This window comes from Entelurus aequoreus, linkage group LG05, assembly GCF_033978785.1.
Source record: "Entelurus aequoreus isolate RoL-2023_Sb linkage group LG05, RoL_Eaeq_v1.1, whole genome shotgun sequence".
Taxonomy (NCBI): Eukaryota; Metazoa; Chordata; class Actinopteri; order Syngnathiformes; family Syngnathidae; genus Entelurus; species Entelurus aequoreus.
The window spans coordinates 88,133,711-88,153,937 of record NC_084735.1 but is presented as its reverse complement, the minus strand read 5'-3'; the positions used below and the strand labels follow the sequence as shown (position 1 = coordinate 88,153,937).

The window sequence follows — 20,227 nt, the reverse complement described above, 5'->3', positions numbered from 1 at the left end:
TAAGTCAAGTAGACTCTGGTAATGATATAAGTCAAGTAGACTCTGGTAATAACATAAGTCAAGTAGACTCTGGTAATGACATAAGTAAAGTAGACTCTGGTAATGATATAAATAAAGTAGACTCTGGTAATGACATAAGTAAAGTAGACTCTGGTCATGATCTAAGTAAAGTAGACTCTGGTAATGATATAAGTCAAGTAGACTCTGGTCATGATCTAAGTAAAGTAGACTCTGGTAATGATATAAGTCAAGTAGACTCTGGTAATAACATAAGTCAAGTAGACTCTGGTAATGGGGCGTAGTGGGTTGTGCTCCAGCGTCCCAGTGACGAGTTCCACTGCCTGGCTGTCATTGGACCACAAACCAAGGAGGGGTTTATCAGTGCTGATTGGCTCAAAGAGGTCTGGACTCTTCAGTACTGGACTCTGGGACGTGCGGCTCCATCACAGCTGCTGAGGACGCCTGCAGAACCAAAGGCTGGAGGAGAACTTTGACGTGACCCTGAGCTCAGCAGAACCTTAGAACCTTGGAGAGTGAAGGCTTGTTTGTTGTGGATTAGAACACAACGGTCTTGGACTCAGTGGGATTAAGTTGGATTAGCTGACACACTTGCAGATCACCATGGAGACGCCAGAATAGACCCTGGTCATGTGGACCTAGGCGAGTCCAACTGGAAGACATGTCTTCATAGAACAGTGAGTTGCATCATGTCTTCCAAAGAACCACGGGCGACCTTTCACCTGTCTCCTGGTCACTAGGAGACATGGACAGCCACTGGTGGGATCACGGTGACCCTGCTCCCATGTCCACGGTAAACCCCGCCTGGTCCGTCTGGTCCACCTTTGTGTTGTTGATGTCCCTGGCTCTGACCTTTCAGCAACAGGTCTGGTCCACGGATGGAGAGCGCCTGATTGGTCGGATCGTGCTCAACAAGAGGATGAAGGACGGTTCCATTTCCACCGACACGGGAGCTTTGCTCGGACTGAAGGTGTGGCCCTCGTTCTCCTCTTCTGGGACCACGTTCCCTGACTTTCCCTGTGGTTCCAGGTGATTGGCGGGAAGATGACCGAGTCGGGTCGTCTCTGTGCTTTCATCACCAAGGTGAAACCAGGAAGTCTGGCAGATACCGTGGGACACCTGAGGGCAGGTAAGGAACTTTGCTAGGTTTTTGGCCTTAAATGGACTTTTTCTTCCGTGATGAATGAAGGTGATCAGGTACTGGAGTGGAACGGTCATGTTCTGCAGGGAGCCACATTTAACCAGGTCTACAACATCATCCTGGGCTCCAAATCAGAACCACAAGTGGAGCTCCTGGTGTCTCGACCAGTCAGGTGAGCTCATGTGGACATCAGTTTTTCCATTGAACAGCTCCAACACTCTGGCGTTTGTTTGCAGACCAGCAGAGTCCCCCCAGTTCCACATGGTCTCCAGTGAGTTGACTTGATGCAAACTGCTCCACTTGGCAGTGGGAAGTAACAAGACTCTGTTTCCAGGTTCCTTTGAAGGCCCGGTTAGCCCCAGCATTGTGGACAGACCAGTCTCAGTAAGTGTACCAGTCTCGTAGCCAATCAGCTGACAAGCTAACTGGCTTCTTTCCTTTCCCTGCAGGCCGACAGCAAGCGGGTCCTGGTCCCCAGACTTCAGGTATGTCCACAGCGTGAGACATCGGTCATGTTTGGTCAAGTCCTGTGCTTGTTGATTCGGTGAGAAGTGACACAGCACTTGGAGGTTAGCATAGTTGTTAGCATAGCTGTTAGCAGGGCTCTCGATGGATGATACAAAGAAAGTAGACTCTGGTAAGATAGGAAGAAAGTAGATTCTGGTAATGATAGGAAGAAAGTAGATTCTGGTAATGATAGGAAGAAAGTAGATTCTGGTAATGATAGGAAGAAAGTAGATTCTGGTAATGATAGGAAGAAAGTAGAATCTGGTAATGATAGGAAGAAAGTAGATTCTGGTAATGATAGGAAGAAAGTGGACTCTGGTAATGATAGGAAGAAAGTAGACTATGGTAATGATAGGAAGAAAGTAGACTATGGTAATGCCATAAGTAAAGTAGACTCTGGTAATGATATAAGTAAAGTAGACTGGTAATGATAAGAAAATGTACATTCCTAAATGTCAAGTATATCTACCCGTGGTCAGCAAGTTGGTCCTACAGAAGATAGTATCGACCCAACTTCTACTTCCAAGGTTATTAACTGATTTTATGGATACTAGCAAAAGAAACCATAGTCTAACATGTAATCCAGGACCACTGTCGTGGTGAACTACAATAGAGGTGGAACTAAATACCGGCTCTGAGTTACCTATCAATTGGACTGGGATTCCAAACCAGGACCCTCATTGGGAGCCAGCAGTGCTAACCACTGAGCTATGTTGGGTTTTATTAGGACCGGATTCTGGTGATTGATATATTTATCTAAGTAACCCATGATGGAGGTGAAACAAAACAGCCACTTACCAAAAGACAGTGTCCGCCCTGAGATGGGTAGGTTGTGAGTCATACCAAAGACTTAAAAATGGGAGCCATTACCTCCCTGCTTGGCACTCCACATCAAGGCTTGGAATTGGGGGTTAAATCACCAAAAAGGATTCCTGGGCGCGGCCACTGCTCCCCTCACCTCCCAGGGGGTGATCAAGGGTGATGGGTCAAATGCAGAGAATCATTTCACCGCACATGGCTCACCATCCAATTGATCGTCAATATGGGGACAATCAATACATTACCCTAACCTACGAAAGGTCATTTGTAAAGGTTGTAGGAATACTTCCACACCAAACATGAAATGGTGTAGAAATACTCCTAGTCCAAGGACCATGTGGGTTGCAGGTCAAGCTGTGGTTCGACCACGTCGGCCATCAGCTGATGGTCACCGTCCTTGGAGCTAAAGAACTTCCTGCTCGAGCAGACCAGCGCTCCAGGAACCTTTATGTCCAGATCTACTTCTTACCTGACCGAAGGTAAGCTGCTCCCACCGCTGGAGTCTACCGAACTCCACTGCTGGAGTCTACCTAACTCCACTGCTGGAGTCTACCTAACTCCACCTTCCCACCAGTGACAAGAGCAGGCGCAGGACCAAGACTGTGAAGAAGCTGACAGAACCTCGGTGGAATCAGACTTTCGTGTACTCCACCGTCCACCAGCGGGAGATCCCGGACCGGGTGTTGGAGTTGACCGTTTGGGATCAAGCTGGAGGCCGAGAGGAGGAGAGTCAGTTCCTCGGAGAGGTGAGAACATACCACGGAACTCAAGAACCTGAAGGAACATTTGGACGCACCAACAACACTTACAACCTTTAGTGTACCAGGTGGTGGAATACTTCATCACATAGTGGAATACTTCATCACATAGTGGAATACTTCATCACATAGTAGAATACTTCATCACATAGTAGAATACTTCATCACATAGTGGAATACTTCATCACATAGTGGAATACTTCATCACATAGTAGAATACTTCATCACATAGTAGAATACTTCATCACATAGTGGAATACTTCATCACATAGTAGAATACTTCATCACATAGTGGAATACTTCATCACATAGTGGAATACTTCATCACATAGTAGAATACTTCATCACATAGTAGAATACTTCATCACATAGTAGAATACTTCATCACATAGTGGAATACTTCATCACATAGTAGAATACTTCATCACATAGTAGAATACTTCATCACATAGTGGAATACTTCATCACATAGTGGAATACTTCATCACATAGTAGAATACTTCATCACATAGTGGAATACTTCATCACATAGTAGAATACTTCATCACATAGTAGAATACTTCATCACATAGTAGAATACTTCATCACATAGTGGAATACTTCATCACATAGTAGAATACTTCATCACATAGTAGAATACTTCATCACATAGTGGAATACTTCATCACATAGTAGAATACTTCATCACATAGTAGAATACTTCATCACATAGTAGAATACTTCATCACATAGTGGAATACTTCATCACATAGTAGAATACTTCATCACATAGTGGAATACTTCATCACATAGTAGAATACTTCATCACATAGTGGAATACTTCATCACATAGTGGAATACTTCATCACATAGTAGAATACTTCATCACATAGTAGAATACTTCATCACATAGTGGAATACTTCATCACATAGTGGAATACTTCATCACATAGGGGAATACTTCATCACATAGTAGAATACTTCATCACATAGTAGAATACTTCATCACATAGTAGAATACTTCATCACATAGTGGAATACTTCATCACATAGTGGAATACTTCATCACATAGTGGAATACTTCATCACATAGTGGAATACTTCATCACATAGTAGAATACTTCATCACATAGTGGAATACTTCATCACATAGTGGAATACTTCATCACATAGTGGAATACTTCATCACATAGTGGAATACTTCATCACATAGTGGAATACTTCATCACATAGTGGAATACTTCATCACATAGTAGAATACTTCATCACATAGTGGAATACTTCATCACATAGTGGAATACTTCATCACATAGTGGAATACTTCATCACATAGTAGAATACTTCATCACATAGTGGAATACTTCATCACATAGTGGAATACTTCATCACATAGTGGAATACTTCATCACATAGTGGAATACTTCATCACATAGTGGAATACTTCATCACATAGTAGAATACTTCATCACATAGTGGAATACTTCATCACATAGTAGAATACTTCATCACATAGTAGAATACTTCATCACATAGTAGAATACTTCATCACATAGTGGAATACTTCATCACATAGTGGAATACTTCATCACATAGTGGAATACTTCATCACATAGTAGAATACTTCATCACATAGTAGAATACTTCATCACATAGTGGAATACTTCATCACATAGTAGAATACTTCATCACATAGTGGAATACTTCATCACATAGTAGAATACTTCATCACATAGTAGAATACTTCATCACATAGTAGAATACTTCATCACATAGTGGAATACTTCATCACATAGGGGAATACTTCATCACATAGTAGAATACTTCATCACATAGTAGAATACTTCATCACATAGTGGAATACTTCATCACATAGTAGAATACTTCATCACATAGTGGAATACTTCATCACATAGTAGAATACTTCATCACATAGTGGAATACTTCATCACATAGTAGAATACTTCATCACATAGTGGAATACTTCATCACATAGTGGAATACTTCATCACATAGTGGAATACTTCATCACATAGTGGAATACTTCATCACATAGTGGAATACTTCATCACATAGTGGAATACTTCATCACATAGTGGAATACTTCATCACATAGTGGAATATATATATATATATATATATATTTAGTAAGTGTATACATGTTGTTCAGGTCCTGATCAGACTAGAGTCCGCCCTCCTACATGTAGTACTATATATGAAGTGTAGTACTATATATGAAGTGTAGTACTATATATGAAGTGTAGTACTATATATGTTGTGTTCAGGTCCTGATCAGACTGGAGTCGGCCCTCCTACATGTAGTACTATATATGAAGTATACATGTAGTACTACATATAGTGTATACGTGATGTAGTACTATATATGAAGTATACATGTAGTACTATATGTGTAGTACTATATATGATGTATATATGTTGTGTTCAGGTCCTGATCAGACTGGAGTCGACCCTCCTACATGTAGTACTATATATGAAGTATACATGTAGTACTATTTATGAAGTATATATGTTGTGTTCAGGTCCTGATCAGACTGGAGTCGGCCCTCCTACATGTAGTACTATATATGATGTATACATGTAGTACTATATATGAAGTATACATGATGTAGTACTATATATGTTGTGTTCAGGTCCTGATCAGACTGGAGTCGACCCTCCTACATGTAGTACTATATGTGTAGTACTATATATGAAGTATACATGTAGTACTATATATGAAGTATATATGTTGTGTTCAGGTCCTGATCAGACTGGCGTCGACCCTCCTACATGTAGTACTATATATGAAGTATACATGTAGTACTATTTATGAAGTATATATGTTGTGTTCAGGTCCTGATCAGACTGGAGTCGACCCTCCTACATGTAGTACTATATATGAAGTATACATGTAGTACTATATATGAAGTATATATGTTGTGTTCAGGTCCTGATCAGACTGGAGTCGGCCCTCCTACATGTAGTACTATATATGAAGTATACATGTAGTACTATATATGAAGTATACATGTAGTACTATATATGATGTATATATGTTGTGTTCAGGTCCTGATCAGACTGGAGTCGACCCTCCTACATGTAGTACTATATATGAAGTATACATGTAGTACTATATATGAAGTATACATGTAGTACTATATATGATGTATATATGTTGTGTTCAGGTCCTGATCAGACTGGAGTCGACCCTCCTACATGTAGTACTATATATGAAGTATACATGTAGTACTATATATGAAGTATATATGTTGTGTTCAGGTCCTGATCAGACTGGAGTCGGCCCTCCTACATGTAGTACTATATATGATGTATACATGTAGTACTATATATGAAGTATACATGATGTAGTACTATATATGTTGTGTTCAGGTCCTGATCAGACTGGAGTCCTCCCTCCTAGACGACCAACCACATTGGTACAAAGTTCAGAGGTCAAATGTTTCTTCTCTGCCACGAAGACACTCGTCCTCCTGCCTGCACAGGAATGTACTGCATCATAGTACTACTACTAGTACTAGTACTACTCCTACTACTACTGCCAGGAGACTCTACTGTGAGTACAATTATACTATCCTAGTACTTGTCATATACTGCTCATATGTACTGGGAGTACACATCTAGTAATATAATCATAGTACATAATACTGCATGGGTAGTTAGTAATACTTCACATAGTGACATAATACTGCATGAGTAGTTAGTAATAGTTCACATAGTGACATAATACTGCATGAGTAGTTAGTAATAGTTCACATAGTGACATAATACTGCATGGGTAGTTAGTAATAGTTCACTTAGTGACATAATACTGCATGAGTAGTTAGTAATAGTTCACTTAGTGACATAATACTGCATGGGTAGTTAGTAATAGTTCACATAGTGACATAATACTGCGTGAGTAGTTAGTAATAGTTCACATAGTGACATAATACTGCATGGGTAGTTAGTAATAGTTCACATAGTGACATAATACTGCATGAGTAGTGAGTAATAGTTCACTTAGTGACATAATACTGCATGGGTAGTTAGTAATAGTTCACATAGTGACATAATACTGCGTGAGTAGTTAGTAATACTTCACATGGTGACATAATACTGCATGGGTAGTTAGTAATAGTTCACATAGTGACATAATACTGCATGGGTAGTTAGTAATAGTTCACATAGTGACATAATACTGCATGAGTAGTTAGTAATAGTTCACATGGTGACATAGTACTGCATGAGTAGTTAGTAATAGTTCACATAGTGACATAATACTGCATGGGTAGTTAGTAATAGTTCACATAGTGACATAATACTGCATGAGTAGTTAGTAATAGTTCACATGGTGACATAATACTGCATGAGTAGTTAGTAATAGTTCACATAGTGACATAATACTGCATGAGTAGTTAGTAATAGTTCACATGGTGACATAATACTGCATGGGTAGTTAGTAATAGTTCACATAGTGACATAATACTGCATGGGTAGTTAGTAATAGTTCACATAGTGACATAATACTGCATGGATAGTTAGTAATACTTCACATAGTGACATAATACTGCATGGGTAGTTAGTAATAGTTCACATGGTGACATCATACTGCATGGGTAGTTAGTAATAGTTCACATAGTGACATAATACTGCATGAGTAGTTAGTAATAGTTCACGTGGTGACATAATACTGCATGGGTAGTTAGTAATAGTTCACATGGTAACATAATACTGCATGAGTAGTTAGTAATAGTTCACATGGTGACATAATACTGCATGGGTAGTTAGTAATAGTTCACATAGTGACATAATACTGCATGGGTAGTTAGTAATAGTTCACATGGTGACATAATACTGCATGGGTAGTTAGTAATAGTTCACATAGTGACATAATACTGCATGGGTAGTTAGTAATAGTTCACATAGTGACATAATACTGCATGGGTAGTTAGTAATAGTTCACATAGTGACATAATACTGCATGGTTAGTTAGTAATAGTTCACATGGTGACATAATACTGCATGGGTAGTTAGTAATAGTTCACATGGTGACATAATACTGCATGGGTAGTTAGTAATAGTTCACGTAGTGACATAATACTGCATGGGTAGTTAGTAATAGTTCACATAGTGACATAATACTGCATGGGTAGTTAGTAATAGTTCACGTGGTGACATAATACTGCATGGGTAGTTAGTAATAGTTCACGTGGTGACATAATACTGCATGGGTAGTTAGTAATAGTTCACGTAGTGACATAATACTGCATGGGTAGTTAATAATAGTTCACATAGTGACATAATACTGCATGGGTAGTTAGTAATAGTTCACATAGTGACATAATACTGCATGGGTAGTTAGTAATAATTCACATAGTGACATAATACTGCATGGGTAGTTAGTAATAGTTCACATGGTGACATAATACTGCATGGGTAGTTAGTAATAGTTCACGTGGTGACATAATACTGCATGGGTAGTTAGTAATAGTTCACATAGTGACATAATACTGCATGGGTAGTTAGTAATAGTTCACATGGTGACATAATACTGCATGGGTAGTTAGTAATAGTTCACATGGTGACATAATACTGCATGGGTAGTTAATAATAGTTCACATAGTGACATAATACTGCATGGGTAGTTAGTAATAGTTCACATAGTGACATAATACTGAATGGATAGTTAGTAATAGTTCACATAGTGACATAATACTGCATGGATAGTTAGTAATAGTTCACATAGTGACATAATACTGCATGGATAGTTAGTAATAGTTCACATAGTGACATAATACTGCATGGGTAGTTAGTAATAGTTCACATAGTGACATAATACTGCATGAGTAGTTAGTAATAGTTCACATGGTGACATAATACTGCATGAGTAGTTAGTAATAGTTCACATAGTGACATAATACTGCATGAGTAGTTAGTAATAGTTCACATGGTGACATAATACTGCATGGGTAGTTAGTAATAGTTCACATAGTGACATAATACTGCATGGGTAGTTAGTAATAGTTCACATAGTGACATAATACTGCATGGATAGTTAGTAATACTTCACATAGTGACATAATACTGCATGGGTAGTTAGTAATAGTTCACATGGTGACATCATACTGCATGGGTAGTTAGTAATAGTTCACATAGTGACATAATACTGCATGAGTAGTTAGTAATAGTTCACGTGGTGACATAATACTGCATGGGTAGTTAGTAATAGTTCACGTGGTAACATAATACTGCATGAGTAGTTAGTAATAGTTCACATAGTGACATAATACTGCATGGGTAGTTAGTAATAGTTCACATAGTGACATAATACTGCATGGGTAGTTAGTAATAGTTCACATGGTGACATAATACTGCATGGGTAGTTAGTAATAGTTCACATAGTGACATAATACTGCTTGAGTAGTTAGTAATAGTTCACATAGTGACATAATACTGCATGGGTAGTTAGTAATAGTTCACATAGTGACATAATACTGCATGGGTAGTTAGTAATAGTTCACATAGTGACATAATACTGCATGGGTAGTTAGTAATAGTTCACATAGTGACATAATACTGCTTGAGTAGTGAGTAATAGTTCACATAGTGACATAATACTGCATGGGTAGTTAGTAATAGTTCACATAGTGACATAATACTGCATGAGTAGTTAGTAATAGTTCACACAGTGACATAATACTGCATGGGTAGTTAGTAATAGTTCACATAGTGACATAATACTGCATGGGTAGTTAGTAATAGTTCACATGGTGACATAGTACTGCATGAGTAGTTAGTAATAGTTCACATGGTGACATAATACTGCATGGGTAGTTAGTAATAGTTCACATAGTGACATACTACTGCATGGGTAGTTAGTAATAGTTCACATAGTGACATAATACTGCATGAGTAGTTAGTAATAGTTCACATGGTGACATAATACTGCATGGGTAGTTAGTAATAGTTCACATGGTGACATACTACTGCATGAGTAGTTAGTAATAGTTCACGTAGTGACATAATACTGCATGGGTAGTTAGTAATAGTTCACATAGTGACATAATACTGCATGGGTAGTTAGTAATAGTTCACATGGTGACATAATACTGCATGAGTAGTTAGTAATAGTTCACGTAGTGACATAATACTGCATGGGTAGTTAGTAATAGTTCACATAGTGACATAATACTGCATGGGTAGTTAGTAATAGTTCACATAGTGACATAATACTGCATGGGTAGTTAGTAATAGTTCACATAGTGACATAATACTGCATGGGTAGTTAGTAATAGTTCACATAGTGACATAATACTGCATGAGTAGTTAGTAATAGTTCACATAGTGACATAATACTGCATGGGTAGTTAGTAATAGTTCACATAGTGACATAATACTGCATGGGTAGTTAGTAATAGTTCACATAGTGACATAATACTGCATGGGTAGTTAGTAATAGTTCACGTGGTGACATAATACTGCATGGGTAGTTAGTAATAGTTCACATAGTGACATAATACTGCATGGGTAGTTAGTAATAGTTCACATGGTGACATAATACTGCATGGGTAGTTAGTAATAGTTCACATGGTGACATAATACTGCATGGGTAGTTAATAATAGTTCACATAGTGACATAATACTGCATGGGTAGTTAGTAATAGTTCACATAGTGACATAATACTGCATGGGTAGTTAGTAATAGTTCACATAGTGACATAATACTGCATGAGTAGTTAGTAATAGTTCACATAGTGACATAATACTGCATGAGTAGTTAGTAATAGTTCACATAGTGACATAATACTGCATGAGTAGTTAGTAATAGTTCACATAGTGACATAATACTGCATGGGTAGTTAGTAATAGTTCACATAGTGACATAATACTGCATGAGTAGTTAGTAATAGTTCACATAGTGACATAATACTGCATGAGTAGTTAGTAATAGTTCACATAGTGACATAATATTGCATGGGTAGTTAGTAATAGTTCACATAGTGACATAATACTGCATGGGTAGTTAGTAATAGTTCACATAGTGACATAATACTGCATGGGTAGTTAGTAATAGTTCACATAGTGACATAATACTGCATGAGTAGTTAGTAATAGTTCACATAGTGACATAATACTGCATGGGTAGTTAGTAATAGTTCACATAGTGACATAATACTGCATGAGTAGTTAGTAATAGTTCACATAGTGACATAATACTGCATGGGTAGTTAGTAGTGTGAACATTTGATGGCAGTAGCCATTTGAGGCAAAGTTGGTAAAGATGAATAAACAAGATATAAACATGACTAAATAAAAGTTGCTGTCAGGTTCTCAGCACTTCAGCGACGGGGACGTTTGGGACTACGACTGCGAGGAAGGTTTGGACCTGGTCCCAGGTGAGCTCACCTCGTCTTTGGATTTGCACGTTTAGACTTTTCATTCTTCCTTTATCCTTCCCAGAGTCCCGACACAATGGGCGGAGCCACCACAGCTCCGCCCATTCTCTGAGGGAGGCCTTTAGTCACGGCCTGGCACCTGACCCGGTCCTGCCGAGGTCCCAGTCACCGAACCATTTAGCTCCTCACAGGTGGGCGTGTCCAGTAGTCCAGGTGAAAGTTCCAGCAATGACTTGTCCATCCCCAACTTGTCAGTGGTCTTCAGCCGTTGTACCGCAAGGATGCTGTCCGGCTGCTGCGCGGGTCCAAGCTCGGTCGGGCTCACTCTGATGTGGGTCAGTACAGCAGCCTGGACAGGTAAGCATCAGCACCTTACCCAGCTCACTTGTTCTTGGAGCATGAGGATTTTGTTTCTCCCCCGCTGGATTGTCTGTGCGTGTCCAGGACGTTACTGAGGAGAAGGTCTGGGGCCAACTCTCTGGACTCTCATGCCAGGTCCTGAACAAATCTCAGTCGAGCCAGTATTTGTAGTCCTTGAAAGGAACACGTGGTCTTCATCTCTGTGTAGGAACTCTGGAGGATTCTGCAACACTTCCTGGCCCAGCCAAATGGCAAATGGAACGGTTGAAGACTACAGGTGAGTCCAGCAATGGTTGAGTCTTGTCGTATCCAGGACCCTGACTTGTGTTCTTCAGCCAGGACTTCATCCCAGACTTCCCCTCTGAAGCGGAACCTTTTGATGAGGAGCTGCTGAGGTAGTCCTGTCACTGGTCTTCCTCACAATTGTAGAGCTACGCATCTGCACATAGAACTGGACCAGGATAGAGGTCTAGTTCTAAGTCTGTGTCTTCATTCCTGGCAGGGTTTGTCCGCATGATGGATCGGTCCACATGAGTCCAATTGGATCCCCCTTGTCCCGAGGACGCCAGTTACCTACTGTCCCGCCTAAAGGTGCTCCAGACACAAGTAAGACTAGCTAAACTACTAACTACAAACTCATGTTTGAATACTAATTACTACTGGTTAGTAGCTACTAACCAATAACTTCTAAGAACTGACTACTCATTACTGACTAATATGTACTATTGACTACTAACTACTGAGTACTAATATATACTAACTACTGGCTAGTAACTACTAATTAATTACTACTAACAACTGACTACTAACTATAATTACTACATACTGACTACAGGCTAGTAACTACTGGCTGATAACTAATTACTACTAAGAACTTACAACTCAATACTGACTACTCAATACTGACTGCTAACTACAAATTATTGACTACTAACTACTGACTCCTCAATTCTGGCTACGAACTACTAATTATTGACTGATTACTACATACGAATTATTGACTACTAACTACTGACTCCTCAACACTGACTACTAACTACTAATTATTAACTACTAACTACTGAATCCTCAATTATGACTAATAACTATGACTACTATATGCTAATGGATGACAACTAACTTCTGACTAGTAACTACTAACTAAGTATTATTAACAATGACTACTAACTACTGACTACTAACTATATTTACTATATACTGACTACAGGCTAGTAACTACTGGCTGCTAACCAATTACTACCAATGACTTACAACTCAATACTGACTACTAACTACTGACTGCTCAATACTAATTATTGACTACTAACTACTGACTCTTCAATTCTGGCTACTAACTACTAGTTATTGACAATTAATTACTCAGTACTAATATGTACTAACTACTGGCTAGTAACTACTAATTAATTACTACAAATTATAATTACCACATACTGACTACAGGCTAGTAAGTACTGGCTGCTAAGCAATTATTACTAAGAACTTACAAGTCAATGCTGACTACTCAATACAGACTGCTAACTACTAGTTATTGACTACTAACTACTGACTCTTTCCTTCTGGCTACTAGTACTGACTACTATATACTGACTACTGGCTAGTAACTACTGGCTACAAACTAATTACTACCAAGAACTGACTCCTCAATACTGACTACTAACAACTAATTATTGATAAGTGACTCCTCAATACTGACTACTAACTATGACTACTAACTTCTGGTTAGTACTTACTGGCTAGTAACTATTGACTACTAACTAGTCTGATATCAAACGATTTCAAATTACATCAACCTGGTCATATGATATCAGATGATATCAAACTTTTCAAATGATAAACTGTTGTTTATCATTTCATCCCTACAAGCCTGTTTCGCAAAGTATGTTGTCCCGTTTCCTGGTTTTTCTTGTTTTAGTTGCTGGTGGGTCGTATTGGAGGGTGAATTGGTATCCACTTTGATACCGTACTAGACATCAAACTAGTAGGAATCTTCCTACTCTGGCAACTCACAAAATGAGGAGTAAACATTGGACTATACAGAGACCACGGACTGGCTATTTCCAACTCACAAAATGAGGGGTAAACATTGGACTATACAGAGACCACGGACTGGCTATTTCCAACTCACAAAATGAGGAGTAAACATTGGACTATACAGAGACCACGGACTGGCTATTTCCAACTCACAAAATGAGGAGTAAACATTGGACTATACAGAGACCACGGACTGGCTATTTCCAACTCACAAAATGAGGAGTAAACATTGGACTATACAGAGACCACGGACTGGCTATTTCCAACTCACAAAATGAGGAGTAAACATTGGACTATACAGAGACCACGGACTGGCTATTTCCAACTCACAAAATGAGGAGTAAACATTGGACTATACAGAGACCACGGACTGGCTATTTCCAACTCACAAAATGAGGAGTAAACATTGGACTATACAGAGACCACGGACTGGCTATTTCCAACTCACAAAATGAGGAGTAAACATTGGACTATACAGAGACCACGGACTGGCTATTTCCAACTCACAAAATGAGGAGTAAACATTGGACTATACAGAGACCACGGACTGGCTATTTCCAACTCACAAAATGAGGGGTAAACATTGGACTATACAGAGACCACGGACTGGCTATTTCCAACTCACAAAATGAGGAGTAAACATTGGACTATACAGAGACCACGGACTGGCTATTTCCAACTCACAAAATGAGGATCAAACATTGGACTATACAGAGACCACGAACTGGCTATTTCCAACTCACAAAATGAGGGGTAAACATTGGACTATACAGAGACCACGGACTGGCTATTTCCAACTCACAAAATGAGGGGTAAACATTGGACTATACAGAGACCACGGACTGGCTATTTCCAACTCACAAAATGAGGGGTAAACATTGGACTATACAGAGACCACGGACTGGCTATTTCCAACTCACAAAATGAGGGGTAAACATTGGACTATACAGAGACCACGGACTGGCTATTTCCAACTCACAAAATGAGGAGTAAACATTGGACTATACAGAGACCACGGACTGGCTATTTCCAACCCACAAAATGAGGATCAAACATTGGACTATACAGAGACCACGAACTGGCTATTTCCAACTCACAAAATGAGGGGTAAACATTGGACTATACAGAGACCACGGACTGGCTATTTCCAACTCACAAAATGAGGGGTAAACATTGGACTATACAGAGACCACGGACTGGCTATTTCCAACTCACAAAATGAGGGGTAAACATTGGACTATACAGAGACCACGGACTGGCTATTTCCAACTCACAAAATGAGGAGTAAACATTGGACTATACAGAGACCACGGACTGGCTATTTCCAACTCACAAAATGAGGGGTAAACATTGGACTATACAGAGACCACGGACTGGCTATTTCCAACTCACAAAATGAGGCGTAAACATTGGACTATACAGAGACCACGGACTGGCTATTTCCAACTCACAAAATGAGGGGTAAACATTGGACTATACAGAGACCACGGACTGGCTATTTCCAACTCACAAAATGAGGGGTAAACATTGGACTATACAGAGACCACGGACTGGCTATTTCCAACTCACAAAATGAGGAGTAAACATTGGACTATACAGAGACCACGGACTGGCTATTTCCAACTCACAAAATGAGGAGTAAACATTGGACTATACAGAGACCACGGACTGGCTATTTCCAACTCACAAAATGAGGAGTAAACATTGGACTATACAGAGACCACGGACTGGCTATTTCCAACTCACAAAATGAGGGGTAAACATTGGACTATACAGAGACCACGGACTGGCTATTTCCAACTCACAAAATGAGGAGTAAACATGGGACTATACAGAGACCACGGACTGGCTATTTCCAACTCACAAAATGAGGGGTAAACATTGGACTATACAGAGACCACGGACTGGCTATTTCCAACTCACAAAATGAGGAGTAAACATTGGACTATACAGAGACCACGGACTGGCTATTTCCAACTCACAAAATGAGGAGTAAACATGGGACTATACAGAGACCACGGACTGGCTATTTCCAACTCACAAAATGAGGGGTAAACATTGGACTATACAGAGACCACGGACTGGCTATTTCCAACTCACAAAATGAGGAGTAAACATTGGACTATACAGAGACCACGGACTGGCTATTTCCAACTCACAAAATGAGGAGTAAACATTGGACTATACAGAGACCACGGACTGGCTATTTCCAACTCACAAAATGAGGGGTAAACATTGGACTATACAGAGACCACGGACTGGCTATTTCCAACTCACAAAATGAGGCGTAAACATTGGACTATACAGAGACCACGGACTGGCTATTTCCAACTCACAAAATGAGGGGTAAACATTGGACTATACAGAGACCACGGACTGGCTATTTCCAACTCACAAAATGAGGGGTAAACATTGGACTATACAGAGACCACGGACTGGCTATTTCCAACTCACAAAATGAGGAGTAAACATTGGACTATACAGAGACCACGGACTGGCTATTTCCAACTCACAAAATGAGGAGTAAACATTGGACTATACAGAGACCACGGACTGGCTATTTCCAACTCACAAAATGAGGAGTAAACATTGGACTATACAGAGACCACGGACTGGCTATTTCCAACTCACAAAATGAGGGGTAAACATTGGACTATACAGAGACCACGGACTGGCTATTTCCAACTCACAAAATGAGGAGTAAACATGGGACTATACAGAGACCACGGACTGGCTATTTCCAACTCACAAAATGAGGGGTAAACATTGGACTATACAGAGACCACGGACTGGCTATTTCCAACTCACAAAATGAGGAGTAAACATTGGACTATACAGAGACCACGGACTGGCTATTTCCAACTCACAAAATGAGGAGTAAACATGGGACTATACAGAGACCACGGACTGGCTATTTCCAACTCACAAAATGAGGGGTAAACATTGGACTATACAGAGACCACGGACTGGCTATTTCCAACTCACAAAATGAGGAGTAAACATTGGACTATACAGAGACCACGGACTGGCTATTTCCAACTCACAAAATGAGGGGTAAACATTGGACTATACAGAGACCACGGACTGGCTATTTCCAACTCACAAAATGAGGAGTAAACATTGGACTATACAGAGACCACGGACTGGCTATTTCCAACTCACAAAATGAGGAGTAAACATTGGACTATACAGAGACCACGGACTGGCTATTTCCAACTCACAAAATGAGGGGTAAACATCGGACTATACAGAGACCACGGACTGGCTATTTCCAATGCCAGACCGAGAGCTTTGGAAAACATCAAAAAAGAAACATGCCGCATTTTCAAAAAATAACGGACTAAGGATCCCAATTGAGGCAAACAACCACACTGTAAACTTCCTGGATGTAACACTCAACACATACCGAGCATTTACAAAGCCCGACACCACATTACAATATGTACACCGTGACAGCAACACCCGCCTGTCACAACCAGGAACATCCCAGCCGCCATCAACAGGAGACTGTCAGCCCTGTCATCAGACAGAGAATCGTTCAACCAAGCAACACCTCCATACCAATTCACCCACCAATACGACCCACCAGCAACTAAAACAAGAAAAACCAGGAAACGGGACATCATACTTTGGTACAACCCCCCCCATTCAGCAAAAACGTCAGCACGAACATCGGACACAAATTCTTCGCACTCATTGACAAGCACTTCCCCCAAAAAACATGTAGTCAGGAAGATATTGAACAGGAACACCTTGAAACTTAGCTCCAGCTGCAAGATGAATGTCAAACAAACCATTGACTCACACAACAAAAATATTCTGAGCACTCACAGACAAGCAACAGCTAACGACTCAAACTCCACAGATAGCTGCAATTGCAGACAACGGTTTAACTGCCCACTCAACGGAAACTGCTTAAAAACATCAGTTGTTTACCAAGCCAGCGTCACCCGCAAGTCAAACACAGACACTCGCAGAAAACACCTTTAAAAGCTGTTAGAACAGTCACACAGTATCATCAACTCAACAACTCTACAGTTGCTTACAGACTATAACATTGATCACACCATTACCTGGTGAATTGTGGCATCTAGCTCACCATACAACACTGCAGCTAAAAGATGTCACCTGTAGCTAAAAGATGTCACCTGTGCCTGAAATACATTTGTTTTTAATTATATACCACCCCAGCATGTTTATTATATACCACCCCAGCATGTTTATTATATACCACCCCAGCATGTTTATTATATACCACCCCAGCATGTTTATTATATACCACCCAGCATGTTTATTATATACCACCCAGCATGTTTATTATATACCACCCAGCATGTTTAATTATAAACCACCCCAGCATGTTTATGATTTACCACCCCAGCATGTTTATTATATACCACCCAGCATGTTTAATTATAAACCACCCCAGCATGTTTATGATTTACCACCCCAGCATGTTTATTATATACCACCCCAGCATGTTTATTATATACCACCCCAGCATGTTTATTATATACCACCCAGCATGTTTATTATATACCACCCCAGCATGTTTATTATATACCACCCAGCATGTTTATTTATATACCACCCAGCATGTTTATTATATACCACCCAGCATGTTTAATTATAAACCACCCCAGCATGTTTATTATATACCACCCCAGCATGTTTATTATATACCACCCAGCATGTTTAAAGGCCTACTGAAACCCACTACTACCGACCACGCAGTCTGATAGTTTATATATCAATGATGAAATCTTAACATTATAACACATGCCAATACGGCCGGGTTAACTTATAAAGTGACATTTTAAATTTGCCGCTAAACTTCCGGTTCGAAACGCCTCTGCGGATGACGTATGCGCGTGACGTAGCCCGGCGAACACGGGTATGCCTTCCACATTGAAGCCGATACGAAAAAGCTCTGTTTTCATTTCATAATTCCACAGTATTCTGGACATCTGTGTTCGTGAATCTGTTTCAATCATGTTCATTGCATTATGGAGAAGGAAGCCAAGCAAGCAAAGAAGAAAGTTGTCGGTGCGAAATGGACGTATTTTTCGAACGTAGTCAGCCACAACAGTACACAGCCGGCGCTTCTTTGTTTACATTCCCGAAAGATGCAGTCAAGATGGAAGAACTCGGATAACAGAGACTCTAACCAGGAGGACTTTTGATTTGGATACACAGACGCCTGTAGAGAACTGGGACAACACAGACTCTTACCAGGATTACTTTGATTTGGATGACAAAGACGCAGACGTGCTACTGTGAGTATGCAGCTTTGGCTTTTTTTTGCGTATGTACGTAACTTTTTTAAAATATATAAGCTTTATGAACCTTGGGTTAGGTGAACGGTCTTTTGGGCTGAGTGATTGTGTGTGTTGATCATGTGTTTGAATTGTATTGGCGTGTTCTATGGAGCTAGGAGCTAGCGGAGGAGCTAGGAGCTAGCATAACACGTACCGTACCGTACGTGCGCGTCACGTACTAACTTTTTAAAAATATATAAGCTTTATGAACCTTGGGTTAGGTGAACGGTCTTTTGGGCTGAGTGATTGTGTGTGTTGATCAGGTGTTTGAATTGTATTGGCGTGTTCTATGGAGCTAGGAGCTAGCAGAGGAGCTAGGAGCTAGCATAACAAACACGCAGGTGTTATTATGCAGGATTAATTTGTGGCATATTAAATATAAGCCTGGTTGTGTTGTGGCTAATAGAGTATATATATGTCTTGTGTTTATTTACTGTTGTAGTCATTCCCAGCTGAATATCAGGTACCGTGAGTATGCAGCCTTGGCTGCTAAACATTCGATAACTTGACCGTATGTGCGCGTCACGTACGTAACTTTTTAAAAATATATAAGCTTTATGAACCTTGGGTTAGGTAAACGGTCTTTTGGGCTGAGTGATTGTGTGTGTTGATCAGGTGTTTGAATTGTATTGGCGTGTTCTATGGAGCTAGGAGCTAGCAGAGGAGCTAGGAGCTAGCATAACAAACACGCAGGTGTTTTTATGCAGGATTAATTTGTGGCATATTAAATATAAGCCTGGTTGTGTTGTGGCTAATAGAGTATATATATGTCTTGTGTTTATTTACTGTTGTAGTCATTCCCAGCTGAATATCAGGTCACCCCCGGCTCTCACAGCATCTTCCCTATCTGAATAGCTTCAACTCCCCACTAGTCCTTCACTTGCACTTTACTCATCCACAAAT

General features: G+C 40.0%; 1 protein-coding gene across 3 annotated transcripts in view; it reads left to right on the top strand.

Moving 5' to 3' along the window:
- Window positions 1-320: 320 nt before the first annotated feature.
- LOC133651246 (regulating synaptic membrane exocytosis protein 2-like) overlaps window positions 321-20,227 on the top strand; it is a 31,909-nt gene continuing 12,002 nt past the window's right edge. Inside the window, exons 1-18 of one of the 3 annotated variants that reach the window (XM_062049304.1) lie at window positions 321-695; window positions 759-811; window positions 878-988; window positions 1,048-1,147; window positions 1,208-1,331; window positions 1,396-1,430; window positions 1,494-1,543; window positions 1,609-1,644; window positions 2,834-2,964; window positions 3,060-3,231; window positions 6,610-6,793; window positions 11,547-11,615; window positions 11,680-11,806; window positions 11,871-11,972; window positions 12,060-12,110; window positions 12,184-12,252; window positions 12,311-12,370; window positions 12,478-12,581. In XM_062049304.1, coding sequence (XP_061905288.1) covers window positions 764-811; window positions 878-988; window positions 1,048-1,147; window positions 1,208-1,331; window positions 1,396-1,430; window positions 1,494-1,543; window positions 1,609-1,644; window positions 2,834-2,964; window positions 3,060-3,231; window positions 6,610-6,793; window positions 11,547-11,615; window positions 11,680-11,806; window positions 11,871-11,972; window positions 12,060-12,110; window positions 12,184-12,252; window positions 12,311-12,370; window positions 12,478-12,581 — 1,573 coding nt within the window. In that variant the 5' untranslated portion in view covers window positions 321-695; window positions 759-763. Of the gene's footprint in view, window positions 812-877; window positions 989-1,047; window positions 1,148-1,207; window positions 1,332-1,395; window positions 1,431-1,493; window positions 1,544-1,608; window positions 1,645-2,833; window positions 2,965-3,059; window positions 3,232-6,609; window positions 6,794-11,546; window positions 11,616-11,679; window positions 11,807-11,870; window positions 11,973-12,059; window positions 12,111-12,183; window positions 12,253-12,310; window positions 12,371-12,477; window positions 12,582-20,227 lie in introns of all 3 variants that reach the window. The other 2 variants (XM_062049305.1, XM_062049303.1) reach the window with 2 other exon arrangements.